We start from the raw sequence: 21,313 nt of genomic DNA, 5'->3' as shown, positions 1-21,313 counted from the left end.
CGCAACTTTACGTTACCAAAGTTTTTTAAAATCTGTAAAGCTTGTAGGAATATGACCTACCTCACAGAGATAACAGTTAACTTTTTATTGTGTTATGTTCCTGACACTACGCTAAAGGTTTTCTTACGTCATCCCACTTAATCCTTATATTATTCTTATTCTAAATAAAGAACTGAGATACAGAGGTTAAGTAACCTGCTCATTGTTACACAGCTAGTAAGGGGAGCCCAGAGTCAAACCCAGCACTCTGGATCCACATCTTTCAGAGAGCACAATGTTTTGGGTGTTGTGGCTGGAGGCCAGGGTGTGTGTGGGGTAGAAGCAAGAGAAGACCGGGCCTCAACTGTTGAGTTTGGCTTTCCTGTGGGCAATGAAAAATTATGTGAGATTTTTTTAAGCAGGGGAGTATATGATTAGTGACCGTATGTCCTAATTTGCTGGGGAAGTCCCAATTTATGCCTCCTCCCCTCCCCCCACCCCCCCACCTCCAGCATAACAGAGCTTTATTTTGCTTAAGTGCCTAGTCTGGACAATAAACTATAATACGGTCACCTTACATAAGACCAAAGATGGATCTTACAAATAACTCCAATGACAATGTGGAGGACAAAGACTGGAAGGCAGGGAGACTAGATGGGAGGCAATTTAATAGTCTAAGAAAAGAAAAGGCACTGAAGTATTTATCAGTGTGAGTGGAGAGGGTTCCAGATTTGAGAAATCCATTTAGAATTTTGTGATCAATCGAAATGTGGTTGATGAGGTAAATTTGAGTGGAAGAGATTCACTTCCTGATTTTTAATGAGGATGGAGAAAATTGGTAAAATGGGATAGAGGAGTTGTGAAGGATGAGTTCACATTCCTCTGACCTCTCTACGGTTCATCAATGTCCCTTTCATTTATGTATGTATGTATGTATGTATGTGTTTAAGAGAGAGAGCGTGGTTGAGCATATGAGTGGCGGAGGGGCAGAGACAGAGAGAGAGAGAGAAAATCCCAAGCCAGCTTGGCACTGTCAGTGCAGAACCCAGTGCAGAGCTCAAATCTACAAAAGTGAGATCATGACCTGAACCAAAGTCAAGAGCTGGGACGCTTAACCAACTGAGCCATCCAGGCGCCTACACTGTGTATGATGTCCTACACTCTGCATAACATTCCACATTGGGTCTGAGTAAGAGAGTACAAAGAGACTCCTGTCTCCCTTGATCTGGATCCAATACTTCTTTTTCATATGCTAGTCTTCATAATGATGGTCTGCTTATGTCATACTTGTACTTTAAGCCTCTTTTTCACATCCAAAGCAATCCAGAGTAACACAGCTCTCCCAGTAGATCACATCACTTCTTTGTAAAATACCGATGCTTGTTAGGTTTACTTTATTGTCTATCTCCATTCATTAGAACCTTAGCTCCACAAGAGTCTGGATTTTGTACTCTTGTTTACAGCTGTATATCAACACCTAGAAAAGTGCTTGATATTCTAGGGTTAAAATTTATTTGATAAATGAGTATCAGGTCATTATTATCTCCTATGTATAGAACATTTTTTTTAACCTAAACGCAGGCCTGATAACTCCTGTCATGTTTTATTTTGATGGCTTCATTCCAGGATGCCAGATTATAGATATTTTTAAAAATTTCAGTTAATTCATTCAACAAACACGGAGTACCAATTTATGCCAGGTGCTGAGTTACAACAGAAAACAAAATAAATATGGTTCCTACTCTTATGGAGCTTACAGTCCATATAACAAACAACCAAGCAATTACAACTGTGTAAATGCTGTGGTTAAGTACAAGCTTCCAGAAAGAAATCCAGGAGGGGCATCTTTCCAAGAAAACTTGCTGGGTTAGTGAAGGCTTCCTGGAGGAATATCCAAAATTCAGTGATAGGTGAACAAAGTAGGGAGATTATTCTGGATAGACGCCATTCCATTTACCTTCTATTCATCACAAGGCACTTGGAGGATTACGTATTGCTTCTTATTTGAGTTTACTCCAGAGCTTGGCTCAGCACATTAAACAAAATATGTGTTCAGTGTGTTTTTTTTTTTTTTAGTGTTTTTATTTTTATTTTTTGGTTAAAGGAATGAAAAAAACAATTACTTAAAAAGCGAATAGGCTTCACCAAAGCTTAAAAATTTATTTTTCTGGGGGCCCCTGGGTGGCTTAGTCGGTTAAGCATCTTGACTCTTGGTTTTGGCTCAGGTCATGATCTCACAGTTTGTGGGTTTGAGAGAGAGAGAGAACCTGTGTTGGGCTTTGCCCCCACAGTGCGGGGCCTGCTTGGGATTCTGTCTCCCTCTCTCTGCCCCTCCCTTGCTTGTGCCCTCTTTCTCAAAAATAAACAAAAGAAATTTATTTTTCTGGCATCTTCGCCATGAGGAATGACAGTTTTCTATAGCTTGGTTAACCTGATAGTGTAATTTGTTCTAGTTATAATGCATAGATTAGGCTTAACAAATGTCTTGTTAGAGAATACAGAACAGAAATACTCATGCTCAGTTGTTCATTACACTGGATATAAATGAAACTAAACATCTGGCCTTTGCATATTCTAAAGTCCAGAAACACTGAACATTGTAAACGTGTAACTGATTTTAAAGTGCCTTTGGTAAAAATGGACATTTCCAAGTTTTATTTTAACAATAGAATGCTATATAGCAGATGTTCCTAGTTGTTAATGGCAGACTCCTGGGGCCACAGAATCACTGTAAAAATTAAAGAATCTACCAAAGTGCCAAGTAAACTCTATACCTTCACTTTCCAGTTTGGTAGACTAGCTACATGCAGCTATTGAACACCTGAATTGTGGTTAGTCTGAATGGAGATGTGCTATAGCTGTAAAATGCACACTGGGTTTCAAAAACTTTATATGGGGGGATAGAAGCAAAATACTCATTAATCTTTTTTCTATTGACTACATGTTGAAATGCTATTTTGGATATATTAAATATACTAAAACTAATTTCGCCTGTTTCTTATTGTGGCACTGGAAAATTTAAAACTACACACAGGGTTTATGTTATGTGGGAGACCACTACAACAGACTGAACAGTCTGCACAACACATACTAGCATTTAACAAGTATGTGATACTGTTGAGACTATTAAGTTCATTTCAAAGTTTTGAATTCAGGGGCAACTGGGTAGCTCAGTTGGTTGAGTGCCTGGCTCTTAGTTTTGGCTCAGGTCATGATCTCATGGTTCGTGGGTTTGAGCCCCAAATTGGGCTTGTGCTGGCAGTGTGGAGCCTGCTAGGAATTCTCTCTCTCTCCCCCCTCTTTGCTCCCGCCCCCCGCCCCCAGCTTGCACACTCTCTCAAATTTTAAAAAGTTTCAAATTCATTTATGTTTATGTTCTCCAAAAGTAAATCATCAGTGAAGAATAAGACATTTTTGATATGAAAATAGTTACACTCAAAATTGGGAATCACTACTTTATAGACTACAGATTCACTGACAAATTTATTACCTGTTTTTGGGTGGAATAGAGGCAGAGGGAAACTAAGATGCCAGCTAGTGAATGTGCAAAGCACTTTAGGCTGACCTCTTGGAAAGAAGCTTTATGCAAAATGTTTAAATGTAAGTAAAAAGGAGAAAATGGCCTTTACCTCATGGGTTGGGTTTTGCACAGATGTGATGGGCAAAAATGCAAGTCCTAAAAGGTTATAAATTGGAAGGGGTATTTTCAGAATAGAGGGCAAAAGAGAAGACACTCTGTACGAATAATTCCAGTACCAGTTTCCAAAAGAGAGAAGGTACAGAAAATGCTTGACTTAGAGAACCCTATTTTGCCTGTCTGAAGATGTGTATTATCGTTATGTTTATAAATTTTTTTTAATGTTTATTTTTTTTTGAGACAGAGAGGGACAGAGCATGAGCGGAGGAGGGGCAGAGAGAGAGAGGGAAACACAGACTCCAAAGCAGGCTCCAGGCTCTGCGCTGTCAGCACAGAGCCCGATACGGGGCTCGAACTCATGAGCTGTGAAATCATGACCTGAGCCGAAGTCAGACACCCAACCAACTGGGCTGCCCAGGTGCCCCTATTATTGTTATGTTTATATACACATTATATATAGCTTACATATTTATATATAAAATATAATAAAATTTTATTAGCTCAAATAAACTTTTTCCATCTGCAGTAAATTACATGCAATTTTCTTCTCTAATTCATCACAGATAATTTGCCATACTTTAAAACTGAAGAATATGGAAGAATTATTGTCAATTCAGACAAAGAGATACTGAACAGAAAAATACACCTAAAATGGTTTCTGCTAGCGTTTATTTGAGAAAATGTACACAAAAATCCCCAATCCAAACTTACAAGTAAATCTGTAGAAATCCCACACACCTCTTTCCATTAAACAAACAGAAAAATGGCTTACGACAGGGGTTTATGACAATGGTATAACAATGCTTAAACTGTATTGTTCCTATGTATATTATATAGACTGTGTTAAATGGGCTCAAAATGGAGGAAAGCAGATAACATCCCCATTTTTAAAGCTGATTTGTTCTTGCACTAGGCTTTTATAAAATTAAGTAATTTTTACTTTTTCAATCAAATCAAAGTGTAATTATCAATGAACTTTAAACTGAAAGCACAATGTCCAAGTTGGTGTTTTTGGCATGAGTAAAAGGGAAGGACATGGAAAAAAAATCCGATTCACAAAGTCACATTCGGGAACAAAAAGATCAGCAAAATAAAATATTCTCCTTGTCTATCTTTTTGTCATTTTACCAGAGCAAAAGGATAATCAACTGAAGAACTTTCACTGCTTCTGAAAAAGGGGGAAGGCACCAGTCAGAAATACGAGAGTTTATTAGGCTAATGGTATAGAACAGAACTTGACCTTTACATGTCTAAAAATGGATTTGACCCACAAATTCGGTTATTCTCTTCCCTACTTGGATGTATCCTTTGTTGTCTAGTATATGTAATACCACATGTAGACTTTCTCAACATCTGCTCTCCTTATGGCGAAGATTTGGCTGCCAGGTTCTCAGAAGCTGTACCTATCAATTCCTACCAGCAGATGGCAATGTCGCACAAATTAATGAAAGAACGGCTCAGCCACACCAGAGGAATTCATACAGGGAGCCAAGAGAGGGGGGGAAAGGGCTTTGGGTTCACAGTAGCTGGAACATTAATAGAACAGCCTGAGATTTCAACAACATAATTCACTTCCTCTTCTACTTTTCTACTTTATCCTGGTCACCATGGCAGTGTTCTCTGTTAATTCTAACACTGCTTCTTAACTGCAAGTGCTATGCCCTAAGACCTGTAATTCTTACCACTGTGATTAGACAAGCCCTATAACAGTAGGGGTTGAAAAAGAAATTATAGAAAGGACAAACTCCCCAAGGCACCTGGGTAGCTCAGTTGGTTGAGTGACCAGCTTCGGCTCAGGTCATGATCTCACAGCTCGTGAGTTTGAGCCCCGCATCAGGTTCTGTGCTGACAGCTCGGAGCCTGGAGCCTGCTTCGGATTCTGTGTCTCCCTCTCTCTGCCCCTAACCCACTCGCATTCTGTCTCTGTCTCTCTCAAAAATAAATAAACATTAAAAAAAAAAAAATTAAAAAAAAAAAAAGGACAAACTCCCACCCACTTTCTAGGGTGGAGTGGAGACATTTTCAAGTGGTAGTATTTTTCGTAACTGTTTACAAACACAGTCATTTGTATCCATGCCTTCACTTACTTATATTAGTATTGGCCTTTAGGCACCTTATATTCCAACAGTGATTCTTGGCTTTGCTTTCACAACATGCATTTTCAAGTATTTACTCTATTCATAATCCTCCCAGGGGTGTGTGTGTGTGTGTGTGTGTTTGTACCCCGTATGTCTTAATTTGTTAGATAGAACACATAAGGACAGGAATTAAGTCAGTGACTGGGCATGTAAGAAGAGTTGGTAAATTTTACTTGTATTTTCCTTGGTAGAAGTTAAAAATTCAAGCAACCACGCTCCGTCAGTAGAGCATGCAACTCTTGATCTCGGGGTTGTAAGTTCAAGACCCACCCATGTTGGGTGTAGAGATTACTTGAAAAAAAAACAAAAATCTAAAAAAAAATTCAAGCAACCACATATCTGACAGGATTTGTATCTAGGATGTATAAGGAACTCTCAAAACTTAATGTAGAAAGAACAATCTAATTAGAAAATGGGCAAAAAGGATATGAATAGGTATTTCATTGAGGAAAATAGATGGCAAATAAGCACATGAAAAGATGTTCGACATCATTTGCCGTTAGGAAAATGCAAATCAAAACCATAATGAGGTATTACTACACGCACCTATTAGAATGACTACAATAAAAATAACGGTAATAGCAAATACTGGTGAAGATTTGGAGAAAATGGATTGGTCACACATTGCTGGTGGGAAGGTAAAATGGCAGTCACTCTGGAAAAAGAGTAGGATGGTTTCTTACAAAAATAAACACGTGCTTACCATATTGCCCTCTTGGGCACTTATCCCAGAGAAATGAGTATTTATGTTCACATGAAATCCTGTACATGAAAGTTCACAGCAGCTTTATTAGAAATGGCCAAAACCTGACAACAACCCCAGTGTCCTTCGGTGGGGGGATGGTTAAACAAACTGTGGTACATCCATACCGTGGAATACTACTGAGCAATAAAAAGGAGCAAGCTACTGGTAACATGCAACAACTTGGATGGATTTCAAGGAAATTATGCTGAGTTCAAAAAGCCAATCTCAGAAGGCTACATGCTATATGATTGCATTTATAAAATGTTCTTGAAATGACAAAATTAGAGATAGAGAACAGATCAGTGGTTGCCAGAAGGTGGGGCTCTGGGGTAAGGAAGGGAGGTGGCCATGGTTAAAAAAGGGTACTAGTACAAAGGATACGAGAGTTGGACTGTTCTGCATCTTGCAGTGGTGATCACACAAATCTCTACCTGACAAAACTGCACAGAACTAAACACACGTAAATACACGAAAAAGGTTCAGGCAGTTAAGCACAAACACTTTAATTCTCTAAAACGATGTCTTCTTTAAGAGTTATCTACAGTTCAAAGCTCCTCTCTATGAGGTGTCCCATCGATCACCCTTTTAAGAGACATAAAATTATGAAAGGGTATCACCAGAAGCTACCTACACATTTCAGCTAAGGGTCAAGAGAAAGTTAAGTGTGTTTTCACACAGAAATCCAAAGAGGATGATCAATGAAACAAGTTCAACATGGTCATACATACCTTGGTGAAGGAACTAGAGTGGAAGCTCAAGCTGGTGAGCAAGTAGGAAAAGGAAAGAAAACATGGTTCAAACATAGCACATGAGGAAACCCAGTACAAATGCTGGCTTTGGCATTAGCTAGGTAACCCCTATTTTTTGTCATAGGTGACTCTAATAATAGTCCTATTGTTGCAAAACCAGTCCAAATCCTACGAAGTTAAAAAGAAGTCCCTCATTGACTTATTGGGTGTAGGTGGTAACCCATGTCCTCCCACACCAAAAGAGATCAGTTCTGGCAAGAAAGCTCCAATGTGCCTTGATGGTGCTGTCAGTAGGATGCCTTAGGCGAGGCACGTCCCAGGGATGTTCAGCTGGCTGAGATACAGGTGGGAGGACACTGGGCTTTATTACTCAATCAACTTCTTGGCCTTGAAAAAGCGACGCAGGTAGAAGACCTGCCAGGTGGCTAGTCCAATGAGGCAGAACATTGAAAAGATGCTGAAGTACAGGACCCGAGTATTTGTTGACTCTAAAAAAACAGAAATGTTACAAGTGTAAATGAAGTGAGGTTCAGCAGACTAAACAGTGGCCAGGGGGAAAAGGCAATTAATTAACTCCACTCAGTCCCTAGGCCAGGCAGTAGGATTCTGGATTGTTTTTCTTAAAATTTCACTGTTCTATATAGAAATGTTAAAAATCACAAAGATTAGCACTATCGGTTGGATACACAATAAGCTGAGAATACGGTTAACTGCGTATCACAGAAGAAATTTCTTTCCCCTTGAAAATCGAACCGAGCTCGTTTACCTTAAGAAGCAACAGCTCTGAAGTAAGTGATCATCCCATCAGCCCAGCCCTACCCCCATTTGGCAAAACTGAGAAAAGAGGTCTGGCGCCTTTATGAACAAACAAGAGCTGCCTCTCCCTCACCATTGGTATCTCGCATCTCCTCCTCTCGCTTCTTCATGTAGGCAAAGTCATTAACGATGGATTCTGAGAGGTCTTCTAGGCGTCGGAGCTCCACCTCTAAAGGTTTGAGTTTCTCAACCTTGGCAATCTGGAAAAGAAAGGAATTATGAACCCACTCCTTGAAAAATCCACTCTAGTCTAGAACACAAGGCAACAGGAGTTTTTTAAAAAGTTTCACCAAGGAGCGCCTGGGTGACTCGGCTGGTTGAGCGTCTGACTTCGGCTCAGGTCAGGATCTCATGGTCTGTGAGTTCGAGCCCCACGTAGGGTTCCACGCTGTCAGTGCAGAGCCCACTTCAGATCCTCTGTTCCCCCTCTCTGCCCCTCCCCTGCTCACTCTCTCTCAAAAATAAGCGAACATTAATAAAATGGGTTCTGAATTTCCTTTAAACAAATAAACAAACAAAAAGTTTCACCAAACTGGGGGTGCCTGGCTGGCTCACTCAGTCAGTGGAGCATGTGACTCTCGATCTTGAGGTTGTGGGTTTGGACCCCACACTGGGTGTAGAGATTTTAAAAATAAAATATTCAAAAACAAAAACTTAAAATCCCTTCTGTTATCACTGTAACATATTTCATTTTTTAAAGTTTGTTTATTTTTGAGAGAGAGAGAGAGAGAGAGAGAGAGAGAGAGAAGAGAGCACCTGCACAAGTGGGGGAGGGGTACAAGACAGAAGAGAGAATCCCAGGCAGGCTCTGTACCATCAGTGCAGAACCTGATGCGGGGCACAAACCCACAAACTGTGAGATCATGACCTGAGCCAAAACCAAGAGTCAGATGCTTAACAGACTAAGCCACCCAGGTGCCCCTAACATATTTTAAAATCTTTTGCCCTTCCCCACGAACTGTTTATGTGTTTCCATTTTTTTCTTTATACTTTAATTTTGATTAAAACCTCCTTAGAAGTTCTATCATATGGTAGGCTATCAAGTAAAATATATCATTTTCCTGAGATTCCTAATTTTAATAAAGCATTTTACTTTACCCTTCCACTCATGTCCAAGAAACAGTATTATCAGCATAATAAGTGGGAGAGTCATGATATTAGACGTGATTTAATTTAAAAGACAACCATCCAAATTCCCAATAGGGAATGCACAGGAATGAGAGTATGTGTAACTATAACATTAAGATAATAACTCAAACTACAAAATTAGAGAATTCTGGTTTGCTCATTTAAATCCCAAAAGAGCTTTAAGGTTTATATCAGAGCTCCAGAGCCCAGATGACTCCTGGGTCTGCTACAAAAAAAATTACACTGCATCTTTGGTTTTTAGAATTACACAGCCAGTTATCAAAAGAAATCTCCAAGGACTTCCTTGTATGCTAAGGAATGAAGGATGTGAGAAATGAATTGTTTTCCTTTCTCAACCTAGACCACTGTGAAACCTCCTAGAGCATCTAGTAACTAAAGGCAGATACGATAAAAGAAAGGATTTCATTATTTGTTTTTTCCTATCAACCTTAGATTATGAATTGCTTTAAAATGGGGATACATCACCAGAGCTTTCCAGATCTTAAAACTCACATACCAGGCTGTACTTAAAATTTTCCTACGTAGAGAATTCTTCAAAATTTCTTTTCCTTGGGGCACCTGAGTGGCTCAGTCGGTTGGTTAAGTGTCTGATTCTCGATTTAAAAAAATTTTTTTAATGTTTATTTATTTTTGACAGAGAGAGAGAGACACAGCATGAGCAGGGGAGGGGCAGAGAGAGAGGGAGACACGGACTCCAAAGCAGGCTCCAGGCTCCGAACTGTCAGCACAGAGCCCGACGCGGGGCTCGAACTCGCAGACCGTGAGATCATGACCTGAGCCAAAGTCGGATGCTCAACCGACAGAGCCACCCAGGTGCCCCTGATTCTCAATTTAGGCTCAGGTCGTGATCTCACAGTCTGTGAGCCCCATGTCGAGCTCTGTGCTGACGGTGCAGCGCCTGCTTGGGATTACCGCTCTCCACCCGCCTCTCTCTTACCCTTCCCCGCTTGCGTGTGTGCTCTCTCTACACAAACTTTAAATAAATAAATACTCTTTTCCTATATCTGCTTCTTTACTCTCTATCTACTATATGTTCTCTCTACAACTCCCTACTCTTTCTTCTCTTTTGTCCAATTCACCTTCTTTGTTCTTTTCCTGTTAACGTTAACAGCAATTAACATAGGATGAACAGGAAGAGTTTAAGGGTGTTCTTATGTTCTCTTTGCTAATCTAGATTCCTCACTGAATATTTTTAAAAATAAAACTAGAAGAGGGGAGGGCGGGTGATGGGTATTGAAGAGGGCATCTTTTGGGATGAGCACTGGGTGTTGTATGGAAACCAATCTGACAATAAATTTCATATATGAAATAAATAAAAATTAAAAAATAAAACTAGAAACTGCTGTTAAGATAGGGATATAAAAATTAGATTTATATTTAAAGTACATAAAATGCAATGAATTTGTAATGATGCACCTGTTTTCTTTCACTGGATTTATGTTTTCTTACATTTGTAAAATGTTAGCTACAAAACAGAATAACGCTGACTACAACATTTAACTAAAGGTCAGTTAATGTATTCAGCAAACTCTCCTAGCTGAATGCCCAAATGCTAAGTTTTGCCATTAATCTAGAACATGTATCAGTTGATTGATCTCATATAGAGCCACAGAGCAAAGGAACTGAACTCCCCAGGAAAAAGATACCAGTACAAGAGACATATCATAAGCTGAACTTCAGTCTGTTTACCTCCTGGTCTATACTTTCGCCTCCAAAGCTTCCTGAATGAGACAGAATAAAAGCAATGGCATGAAACTTCTTTAGCGATAAATGATATAAGGCTCTCTAAATGGAAACGTGCAAAAAGGAACTGGAAGTGAAACTATGGCTGTGCCTCTGCCAGCTGAAAGTATTATTTTAAAAAATGATTTGGAAGACAACTTCTAACCCTCCCTACCTTTTTTATTAAATGACAATAGGCCAAAAGCCTAATACCTGAAAGACTATGATGGAATTAAAACACATTTGGTACTGAGGATGGCCTTTGTGCACTGTAGACCAAAAATCCTGCTCCCGATTCATTTCTGGTGTTCTGTTTACTTTTCAATTGTATAAGCAATACATAAACATGTTCTCCTGCTAAAAATTTCAATCATTCAGAAGCAAAGGGAACAAAAACAAAAAGCTCACATTCACAGCTACCTCCCCAATTCCCACATCCACACATTCCTTCTCAGAGGTAACCATGGTTGTGGACTTGGTGTATATCTATCTAGACCTTGTTAGAAGATAACACACTATGCTTTTGCATGCATATAAGTGTACACACAAACATGTAATTAAAAACATACTTATAAATGGGATCATACTGTACACGTTGCTCTATGGCTTGCTTTTTCTCATTTAGTAAGATCTTTCCAAAAACTTCAGCGCTTATATATCGGACAAAGGGCTAGTATCCAAAATCTATAAAGAGCTCACCAAACTCCACACCCAAAAAACAAATAATCCAGTGAAGAAAGGGGCAGAAACCATGAACAGACACTTCTCTAAAGAAGACATCCAGATGGCCAACAGGCACATGAAAAGATGCTCAACATCACTCCTCATCAGGGAAATACAAACCAAAACCACACTCAGGTATCACCTCACGCCAGTCAGAGTGGCCAAAATGAACAAATCAGGAGACTATAGATGCTGGAGAGGATGTGGAGAAACGGGAACCCTCTTGCACTGTTGGTGGGAATGCAAACTGGTGCAGCCGCTCTGGAAAACAGTGTGGAGGTTCCTCAAAAAATTAAAAATAGACCTACCCTATGACCCAGCAATAGCACTGCTAAGAATTTACCCAAGGGATACAGGAATGCTGATGCAGAGGGGCACTTGTACCCCAATGTTTATAGCAGCACTCTCAACAATAGCCAAATTGTGGAAAAAGCCTAAATGTCCATCAACTGATGAATGGATAAAGTAATTGTGGTTTATACACACAATGGAGTACTACATGGCAATGAGAAAGAATGAAATATGGCCCTTTTGTAGCAACGTGGATGGAATTGGAGAGTGTGATGCTAAGTGAAATAAGCCATACAGAGAAAGACAGATACCATATGTGTTCACTCTTATGTGGATCCTGAGAAACTTAACAGAAACCCATGGGGGAGGGGAAGAAAAAAAAAAAAAAAAGGTTAGAGTGGGAGAGAGCCAAAGCATAAGAAACTGTTAAAAACTGAGAACAAACTGAGGGTTGATGGGGGGTGGGAGGGCGGGGAGGGTAGGTGATGGGCATTGAAGAGGGCATCTTTTGGGATGAGCACTGGGTGTTGTGTGGAAACCAATTTGACAATAAATTTCATATATTAAAATAAATAAATAAATGAATGAATAAATAAGTCCAAAAACAAAAACAACAAAAAACTTCAGCGCTTATAGATTCACCTCATTCTTCCTAACTGCTGCACAGTATTCCATACTGCATACAGGCCACTGTTTACTTACTCCTTCAATTCCCCAACTCCTCTTCTAGTATAGGTCCTACTCCAGACTCTTTAGCTCTATTCATAACCAAACAGCCCAACTCCCATTTTCCAAGTTGATATTTCCTCAATGAAATCCCTACTCAACCCTGTCCTTACTTTGGTAAATTAGTTTTGACCTTCTATGAGTGGGATAAAGGTCTCTTTTCCTAAAACACATCCCTGCCTAATAAACACCTTTTTTTTTTTTAATACCTTTATTCTTGATACCAATTCTTGATACTTTTAAATCAAGGAAACTTAAAGAATTGCCAAGATATTAAAACAATGTTGAAAACTAATTTGCTATTCCAACCATCTAACACATCATGGATACTCAATGGTAAATAACAATATGAATGGATATATATTTACATTTAATCTAAACTTAGAGATTAAAAAATGTAAAAAGCTGTTAAAAAAAAAACAAAAACAGAACATTTTAAGACCCTAACAACAATGCTGACTATGTGCAAGGTACCAAGATAAATGATGATCTCTGTTCCTAAGAAGCTCACGGTCTGGTAGAGAGGCTCATATAAAAAGCTATAACCATAATATAAGGCATTATGTATTAACTTTTACAACAAAAGTACACATTAAAAGTGTAAAGAGGGAAAAAAAGGGTGTGCCTGGGTTCAGGTCATGATCTCATGGTTTGTGAGATCGAGACCCACGTCAGGCTCTGCACTGACAGTGCAGAGCCTGCTTGGGATTCTCTTTCCCTCTGTCCCTGTCTCTTTCCCGCTCACACTCTCTCAAAATAAAAATAAATCTAAAAAACTTAAAAAAAAAAGGGGGAAAGGAAAGCAAGTAGCACACGATTAATCATAGTTGGAAGGATAAAGGAAAGGTTAACAGGAAACGAGTGAACCGAGTTTCATGAATTCTGCAGGATTCTGAAAGAGATGAGATAGAAAGGCATTCAAGGTTACAGGGAAGTTGCACACCAAAACTTGGAGGGAGGAAACTGCAAGCCATGTTTAGGAGACCATGAGTTGTCTAGTCATAGGTAGTCTGATGTGTATGTGTGTGTGCACTCACACGTCAACACACATACGTGCCTGGGGGAGGGTGGTGGCTAACAGCAAACATAAAGTTCAAAAGTCAGGCTGGAGTTAAACTGAGGAAGAGGATGAAGAAGGCTGTATAATGAATCAGACCTACCGGTATATAACTAGAATGTGTACATATTTTATACCTTGTAATCTTGCTTAATCCTCCTAACCCTGTATGAGATAACCCTGTATTAGAGATATTATTATCTCTAAATTCTTCAGATGAGGAAATTAAGGTTCAGAGTGTTAAATAACTCACCCAAGTTCTCAGAGCTTGGTGGAGCTGAGATTGGAATCCAAGTGTGAGTTTATATTTTTACTCTGTAGGTACTAAAAATCTGATGAAGGAAACTAGCAGACTACACTAAGTTTTTTCTGGATCAAAGGTGAAGTGATCAAGCTATATTAGGCCTCAAGGATCTGGGTAAGTTGTCCAGTTTATCAGCCAAACTTCCTTGGTTTCATACTGATATTATTCTCATTTTTAGAGACTAAGAGAGTAAAATTTTTAAGCAAATTATCACTATTCTCAGGAAGACCTTCTTTGCTTGCCTAGGATTAAGTATTCAATGAGTATTATCATGACTTTTCTCATACTTGGCACAAAAAGCTAATAAGAAAACCTCTATCAAAATCCCCAGACTGTTGTTCTGCTCTTTTAAACGTCTGATTTGGGGAGCCTGGGGGGCTCAGTCGGTTAAGCGTCCGACTTCAGCCCCGGTCATGATCTCAAGGTTCGTGAGTTCAAGCCCCGCATCAGGCTCTGTGCTGACAGCTCGGAGCCTGGAGCCTGCTTCGGATTCTGTGTCTCCCTCTCTCCCTGCCCCTCCCTAGCTCATGCTCACTCTCTCTGTCAAAAATAAATGAACTTAAATAAAATAAAAGTCTGATTTAAGGTTCAAAGTGTTTGCAAGAATGTGAAATTATAGCAGCACCTGGGTGGCTCAGTCAGTTACGCGTCTGACTTTGGTTCAGGTCATGATGTCAGAGTTTGTGAGTTTGAGCTCTGCATCGAGTTCTGTGCTGACAGCTCTGAGCCTGGAGCCTGCTTCGGATTGTCTCCCCATCTCTGTCTGCCCCTCCCCTGCTCGTGCTGTGTGTGTGTGTGTGTGTGTGTGTGTGTCTCTCAAAAATAAATATTAAATTTTTTTTTTAAAAAGAAGAATGTGAAATTATACATGTTTCATGATGGCAGGTCACTATCCTAGTCTACTTCTCTCTTCCTAGGCTGAAAGGATGATGTGTATTTTGTCAACAGCTAGATAAAAGCAAAGCCTATTTGACAATATTGTGTACCATACATTCTCCACTAGAGGGAAGCATTCCCCTTGCAGGCTTCATTTAGCCATTAAATAATCAAAGAGCCACCACAGACAGACCGACCTCATTTTACAAATCAAGAAACTGAAGATTCCATGGTTACTCAGTCTTTTGGGTGGAAAACCAAGTCTAACAGAACCATGGTCTCTTGACTCCCTACCCAAGATCACCGAAGCATTTATTCAGCATCAAAATTGCAAAGTTCTGGGGCCCTGAGTGGCTCAGTCGGTCGAGTGTCCAACTTCAGCTCAGGTCATGATCTCATGGTTCATGGGTTTGAGCCCCACGTTGGGCTCTGTGCTGACAGCTTGGAGCCTGGGACCTGCTTCAGATTCTGTGTCTCCCTCTCTCTCTGCACCTCCCCCACTCACACTCTTTCTCCCTCTCAAAAATAAACATTAAAAAGTTAGAAAAAAAAAAAAAAAGACGCAAAGCTCTGCTGTAAACTGCAAGCAAAACCGTATTTTTGACTTCCAAAAGCACATTCATTCAGTGTATCCAAATCCTACCTATGTTTTAAGCCCTAACCACGAAGCTTCCTTTTAACCATTTCTGTCCACACCAATTCCTTCTTTCCTAAAATCCTATAGCACTTAGACTGTGCCACATAATTAACTCAATCATACACTGTCATATTCATAGTTTTGATTTTTATCCTTCTAAAAACTTTTTTAAAGGTTTTATTTATTTTTGAGAAAGACAGAGACAGCGGTGAGCAGGGAAAGGGGAGACAGAAAGTGTGAGAGAAATAGAGAATCCCAAGCAGGCTCCATGCTGCCAGCACAGAGCCCAATGTGGGCCTCGAACCCACAAAACTGTGAGACATGACCTGAGCTGAAACCAAGAGTCAGACACTTAATAAGACAGCAGCACCACCCAGGCACCTCTCTTTCCCCACACTACTTTGGCCCTTGAACTCAAGGAAATGAATACAATGTATACTTTGCATAGCACGTCCATTCCACGCCTTCTTCAGAGAAGCCAACTTTCTCATAGCAGAAAATAAGTGCCGTTGGTCCCCTGAAGCAACGGCTTCCTCTAAGTTAAGAACATTCTACATCTACTTCCACCCTCTGCCCAGGAGAAGGTCCTCCCTACCACACTTTCACTCTCCTCTGTAGTGGTAGGTAATGCTTGGAAAACTACAAGTTATAAAGCCTTTCCCTGCATACATACAACACTTTCCAAAATGGCTGAAATTATCCTTCTTAGGCCATATCCAAATCTTCCCCTCCTCTAATGAGGATTTGAATCTAGAGTTGCGAGTTACATGTAATTGCCCCAAGAAAAGGTGTTAACTCTGAGAAACTGCTTCTTAAAACAGACATGTGATACAAACCCGCCTCCAGAGAATCCCTGGATTGTTTTCCTGGTGGAGCACGGAGAGTCAAGAGAAGCTTGGTGTGGTAAGCAAAATTCAGTCAAACTGCAGTTACCTCCACAACCCCCCAAATTTTAGAAGCACACCAGTAACAGTGGAGACCATCTAATCGAGCACAATTAAGATAAAGAAGGCCGACCTATAACCAAGGACAAGTCTACTTGTGTAGGGAGGTATGTGAATCACAGGCCTCTTCACAGAAGCTCAAAAGGTCAACAATGTGCCAAAATAAGGCCAGATAATACTGCCAATCTTAGGGCTAAGCGAAATTTAGCATGATCCTATTTACTCTGTCATATTCAATTTCCAGAAAGGGCGGGAGAAGGGAGCCAAAATCTGCTGAACTGACCAACTATGTGTCAGGTTCCTTACCCATGTTATTTCATTTAACTTATGTCAGAAAGGGATTTTGGATCCAGTATGCAGAACCAGAGTTCCTCCTTCCCGAGGGCATTCAGAAAAGTAGAACTTTTGAAAAGTCTTCAGCTGTTGCTCCAACAAAGGCAATTGTGTTTCTGGTGTACATGTTGATAGCAAATGACATACTAATAGAACCCACATGCAAAACAGGATTTTAGTTGTGCTGAAAATGCTGACATCCACATCAAGATAGGACATACACACGCCTGCCTGGCTCAATCATTCGCGCATGCGACTCTTAACCTCAGGGTCATGAGTTCAAGCCCCATGTTGCATCTGGGGCCCCATTTAAAAAAAAAGAAAGAAAGAAAGAAAGAAGGGACATACACAGCCCCAGAGTTAGAGGATATGTCACATAGCTCCTTCTTTGTGAGACAGTGATTGCCGTCATTTCCACAACTGCAGGATTAGACAATTAAGTCCTCATAAACAGCTGCTCTAGTTCACAGACCACAAACTCAAAAAAAAAAAAAAAATTGGCTCGGGGCGCCTGGGTGGCTCAGTCAGTTGAACATCAGACTTTGGCTCAGGTCAGAATCTCATACAGTTCATGAGTTCGAGCCCCTTTATTCAGGCTCTCTGCTGTCAGCACAGAGCCCCTTTGGGATCCGTTGTCTCCCCACCCTGCCACCTCCCCGGCCCATCATCCCCTGCTCATGCTCTCTCTCAAAAATAAACACTAAAAAAAAAAAACCAAAACAAAAAACGGCTCAATTCACATACTGACTCTAAAAAGATGCCCCCTTCATGGGCAAAAGACACTGTGGTGAGAGGTCCTTAAAATTCAACAGAGGGAATCAAAAGTGCTTTATTTTTGAGAGATAGCATTCCGAACTCTTTAAAGAATTCAAAGTTCAAGACTCTATGCTTCTTTACAATAGGACAACCATTCTAGCTTCCAAATAGCATCACCTTACATTTCTATTATTGACACAGCAATTCCACATGCGCTAATTAAGTAAATCCTCTGTACCAATTTAGTAGGTATTGTGGTACTCTGCCCAGCTATCGAACCACTGACTACTATTGAACTTTACAAAACCACAAGGGACTTCAGAGTCATGAAGCCCACAGCTGCGAGGGAAAGATGTTCTGCATGTGAAAAAAAATTAAAGAAATGTGCCACTTCCCCAAAGCTAAACACTTATGCCAACAGGCCCAAATCCTCTGGAGATAAAAGCTCTCCATTACCTCAAGGGCCTGAAATTAAATGCCTCAAAACCTCTACATATGCTCAATGCTCTCTGGTAATTAACCAGAGAACAAGTGCTTCTATTATTCATGTTCTTGTCACAGGCATTTGCCGAGAGACAAGGAACAGCTATTTCTAAGCAAGATTCAAGGGAACCTAGCCATTGACTGAGAAAAGGGCTAGTCTTTGGCCTGTGTCATAACCACTTCTCCTCCTCTCAGTTTGGTTTGCTTTTTTTGGTGCTGGGGGGGTGGGGTGGGGAGGGGGGTGGTAAGATCGCCGAAGAAAGTAGTAATAAGAGTTACTTGGTTAAGAAACAGAATTTAGAGCTGTGTTGTAACCATGTGCGTAATGAAATGCTTAGGACATACCAGGCTTCCAAAGCAGGAAGCAGGCAAAGGAAGTGCTGTGGTTTCCTTTCGGGTAGGGATTCCCCTCTTGGGTTAAGCAAAAGGTCAGGAAAGATAAAGGCCCTTCCCCAATGTCAACAAAGTCCAAGGATGGTTGAAATTCCAGGAGGAATAGGAGTTCCAAAATGTCCTGTTACAGTGATATCCACATCATTTTATATATATGTAAACTCACAAATAATAGTCTCTGTTTTAGAGGGGGAAATGATGTCTAACGTCTCCAAATGCCCTATTATTTAATGTATACCACTTAATGACAGCCATCATATTAGGAGGAAAAGTTACAACAGGTCAAATTGTACACAGTAGGAACTTAAAGGAACCTGGCTCAGAGAACGGTCTGAAGTTGAGGATAGTGAGGCAGTAATCAAAAACTGAAAATCATTTTACCTGTTCTTCCACCTCATAATAACTGCAACAGCATTTTTCTCTTTTATACCTTATAACACCATTTTAACACACAGTATCATATTTAAACATAATTAAGATTCTTCTGAACCCTCAAAGTTTAAAAGGATTTTTTCGACTTACTCTTCAGTTCACCAAATAAAGAGGCTCTCTTGCTTTATTTCTTTTAACTAAACTAGGTTAGGGGTGCCTGGGTGGCTCAAGTCGGTTGAGCGTCCGACTTTGGCTCAGGTCATGATCTCACAGTCTGTGAGTTTGAGCCCCGCGTTGGGCTCTGTGCTGACAGCTTGGATGGAGCCTGGAGCCTGCTTGGGATTGTGTGTCTCCCTCCCTCACTGCCCCTCCCCCACTCAAGCTCCATCTCTTAAAAATGAATAAATGTTTAAAAAAAACAACAACTTTATGGGGCGCCCGGGTGGCTCAGTCAGTTGAGCGAGTTGAGCGTCCCACTTCGGCTCAGGTCATGATCTCACGGTCCATGAGTTCGAGCCCCGTGTCAGGCTCTGTGCTGACAGCTCAGAGCCTGAAGCCTGTTTCAGATTCTGTGTCTCCTTCTCTCTCTGACCGCCCCCCATTCATGCTCTGTCTCTGTCTCAAAAATAAATAAACGTTAAAAAAACAAACAAGCAACAACAACTTTAAACTAGTTTAGACATGGTAACAAGCAAATTAATGTCTCTACTGGGAACGGTCTTCCATTCACCACTGCATCACTGCTCCCGTTTATCACCTACACATAACTCAGCCTGGTTTTGTTCGACTGGACATCTGAACTAGGAAAAAGAGGAAAGACCTGAAGAGCTGCAGCTGTTGTACTACTCCTTCCTGTTGCAGAGCCAGCCAGTCACTTCCAACCTGATTCCATTCCAGGATATTTTGCTTCCAGGTCCTGGCCAAAGGCAGAGCAACTTCTCTAGTTCCATCAGTCCTAGAATATTCTCTGAAATACACTTTTCTTTGTTAATATTGAGTCTACAGTCTTTAAAACCAATTTATTTCCTGTACCCCACCTCTTCTTCATGCCCTCAGTAAAAAGACTCTGATTTGGGTAAAAATACTCTTAACTTTCTATAAAAGCCAATCCTCCACTCTTATATAGTCCTTGAGGTTTTTAAAAGGTGCTCTTCACTTAAAGAACCATTCTGTGCCATCATAATAGATGAAAAAGCTCAGTTCCCTTACCTTTATTCTATGCACACCCCCACCTCCATACCACCCAAATAAATGCCAGTTTTTATTCCCTATAATACTACCTGTCAGCAAAAATATTTATTCGTTATCAAGCTCTCCAGTCTATTGCAGTTTTTCCTTCCATCGTGCTCCTTTTCATAAAAGACTGAAATTGTGTTATTAACCATAAGCTACTTTTGATTATGGTGTTTCTCAAAGTCAGCACAGTTGTTCATGTCTAAACAGCACTGAATCCATGTCCTAGATATCTATATCTATAGATATAGATATAGATATATATACACACATACACACACACATACACATACACAGAGCTGTCCATCTGGAGTAAAATCCTCAAGAATTAAAAACACATTGCTTTTCTTAATCTTGAACATATAAATGAAGTCTATAATTTTAATAATTACAAATATAGGGGGGCCTGGGTGGTTCAATTGGTTAAGCATCCTGCTCATGTCGGGCCCTGTGCTGACGGCACGGTGTCAGCTTGGGATTCTCTCTCCCCCTCCTCTGCTCGCTCTCTCCCAAAATAAAAAATAAATGACAGGGGCACGGTTGGTTAGGTATCTAGCTTTTGGTTTTGGCTCAGGTCATGATCTCACAGGTTTGTGAGTCTGAGCTCCGTGTCAGGCTCTGTACTAACAGCGTGGAGCCCGCTTGGGTCTCGGTCTCTCTCTCTCTCTCTCTCTCGCCCCTCCCCGGCTCTTGTTCTCTCTCTCAAAATAAATAAACTTAAAAAAAATTACAGATATACATCTGGGCTTCTGTCTCAAGAGCGCTAATGGCATACGCTTGAGTGTTTTATCACGTCAACATTTCTATGGGATAGCTGGTTCAGTCATTTGGCTGATGGCACAGCCAGAATTACTGTTCAAGGCTATTAATACAACTTCTCGCATCAGTAAGACTGTAGCTGGTTGTCACATGATTGATGAGAAAACAAAAGCCTTCTGGGCAAAGCACAGCCGGTCGGCCTGACTAGGTCACAGAAACCTCACAGCCGGCACGCTACTGCCTCCTCTGGCTGTTCCAGCAGGACGTACCTCTTCGTAATTTTTCGCCTCCACTCCGTGCTTCATGTCTAGAATCACGAGCTGATCAGGTATCCGCCCTGTTCCTGAGAGAGAAATCAAAAGCTTCATTGTGTAGAATATTTAAAATTCCGGGAAGTCACCCACCCCCCTCCCTCTCTCTAACCCCTACCCTCTCAATAGAGGGAAACAGCCGCGACTCCTCCCCCTACTCAGCTGCAGAAAATTCCTGGC

The 21,313-nt window shown here is 40.6% G+C and overlaps 1 protein-coding gene across 1 annotated transcript in view; it reads right to left on the bottom strand.

The window, feature by feature from the left end:
* Positions 1 to 6,525: 6,525 nt before the first annotated feature.
* Positions 6,526 to 21,313, bottom strand: part of TMED10 (transmembrane p24 trafficking protein 10) — a 38,945-nt gene continuing 24,157 nt past the window's right edge. The window contains exons 3-5 of the mRNA XM_047080335.1: positions 21,092 to 21,165; positions 8,138 to 8,264; positions 6,526 to 7,736 (exon numbers count right to left, since the gene is read on the bottom strand). Of these exons, the coding sequence (XP_046936291.1) occupies positions 7,615 to 7,736; positions 8,138 to 8,264; positions 21,092 to 21,165 (323 nt within the window). The 3' untranslated portion in view covers positions 6,526 to 7,614. The remainder of the gene's footprint in view (positions 7,737 to 8,137; positions 8,265 to 21,091; positions 21,166 to 21,313) is intronic.

This window comes from Lynx rufus, unplaced genomic scaffold, assembly GCF_022079265.1.
Source record: "Lynx rufus isolate CCGP_SWC_20201006 ecotype Redwood Valley unplaced genomic scaffold, mLynRuf1.p SCAF_17, whole genome shotgun sequence".
Classification (NCBI taxonomy): Eukaryota; Metazoa; Chordata; class Mammalia; order Carnivora; family Felidae; genus Lynx; species Lynx rufus.
The sequence above is the reverse complement of the archived record's forward strand: the minus strand, read 5'-3'. Positions and strand labels throughout refer to the sequence as shown.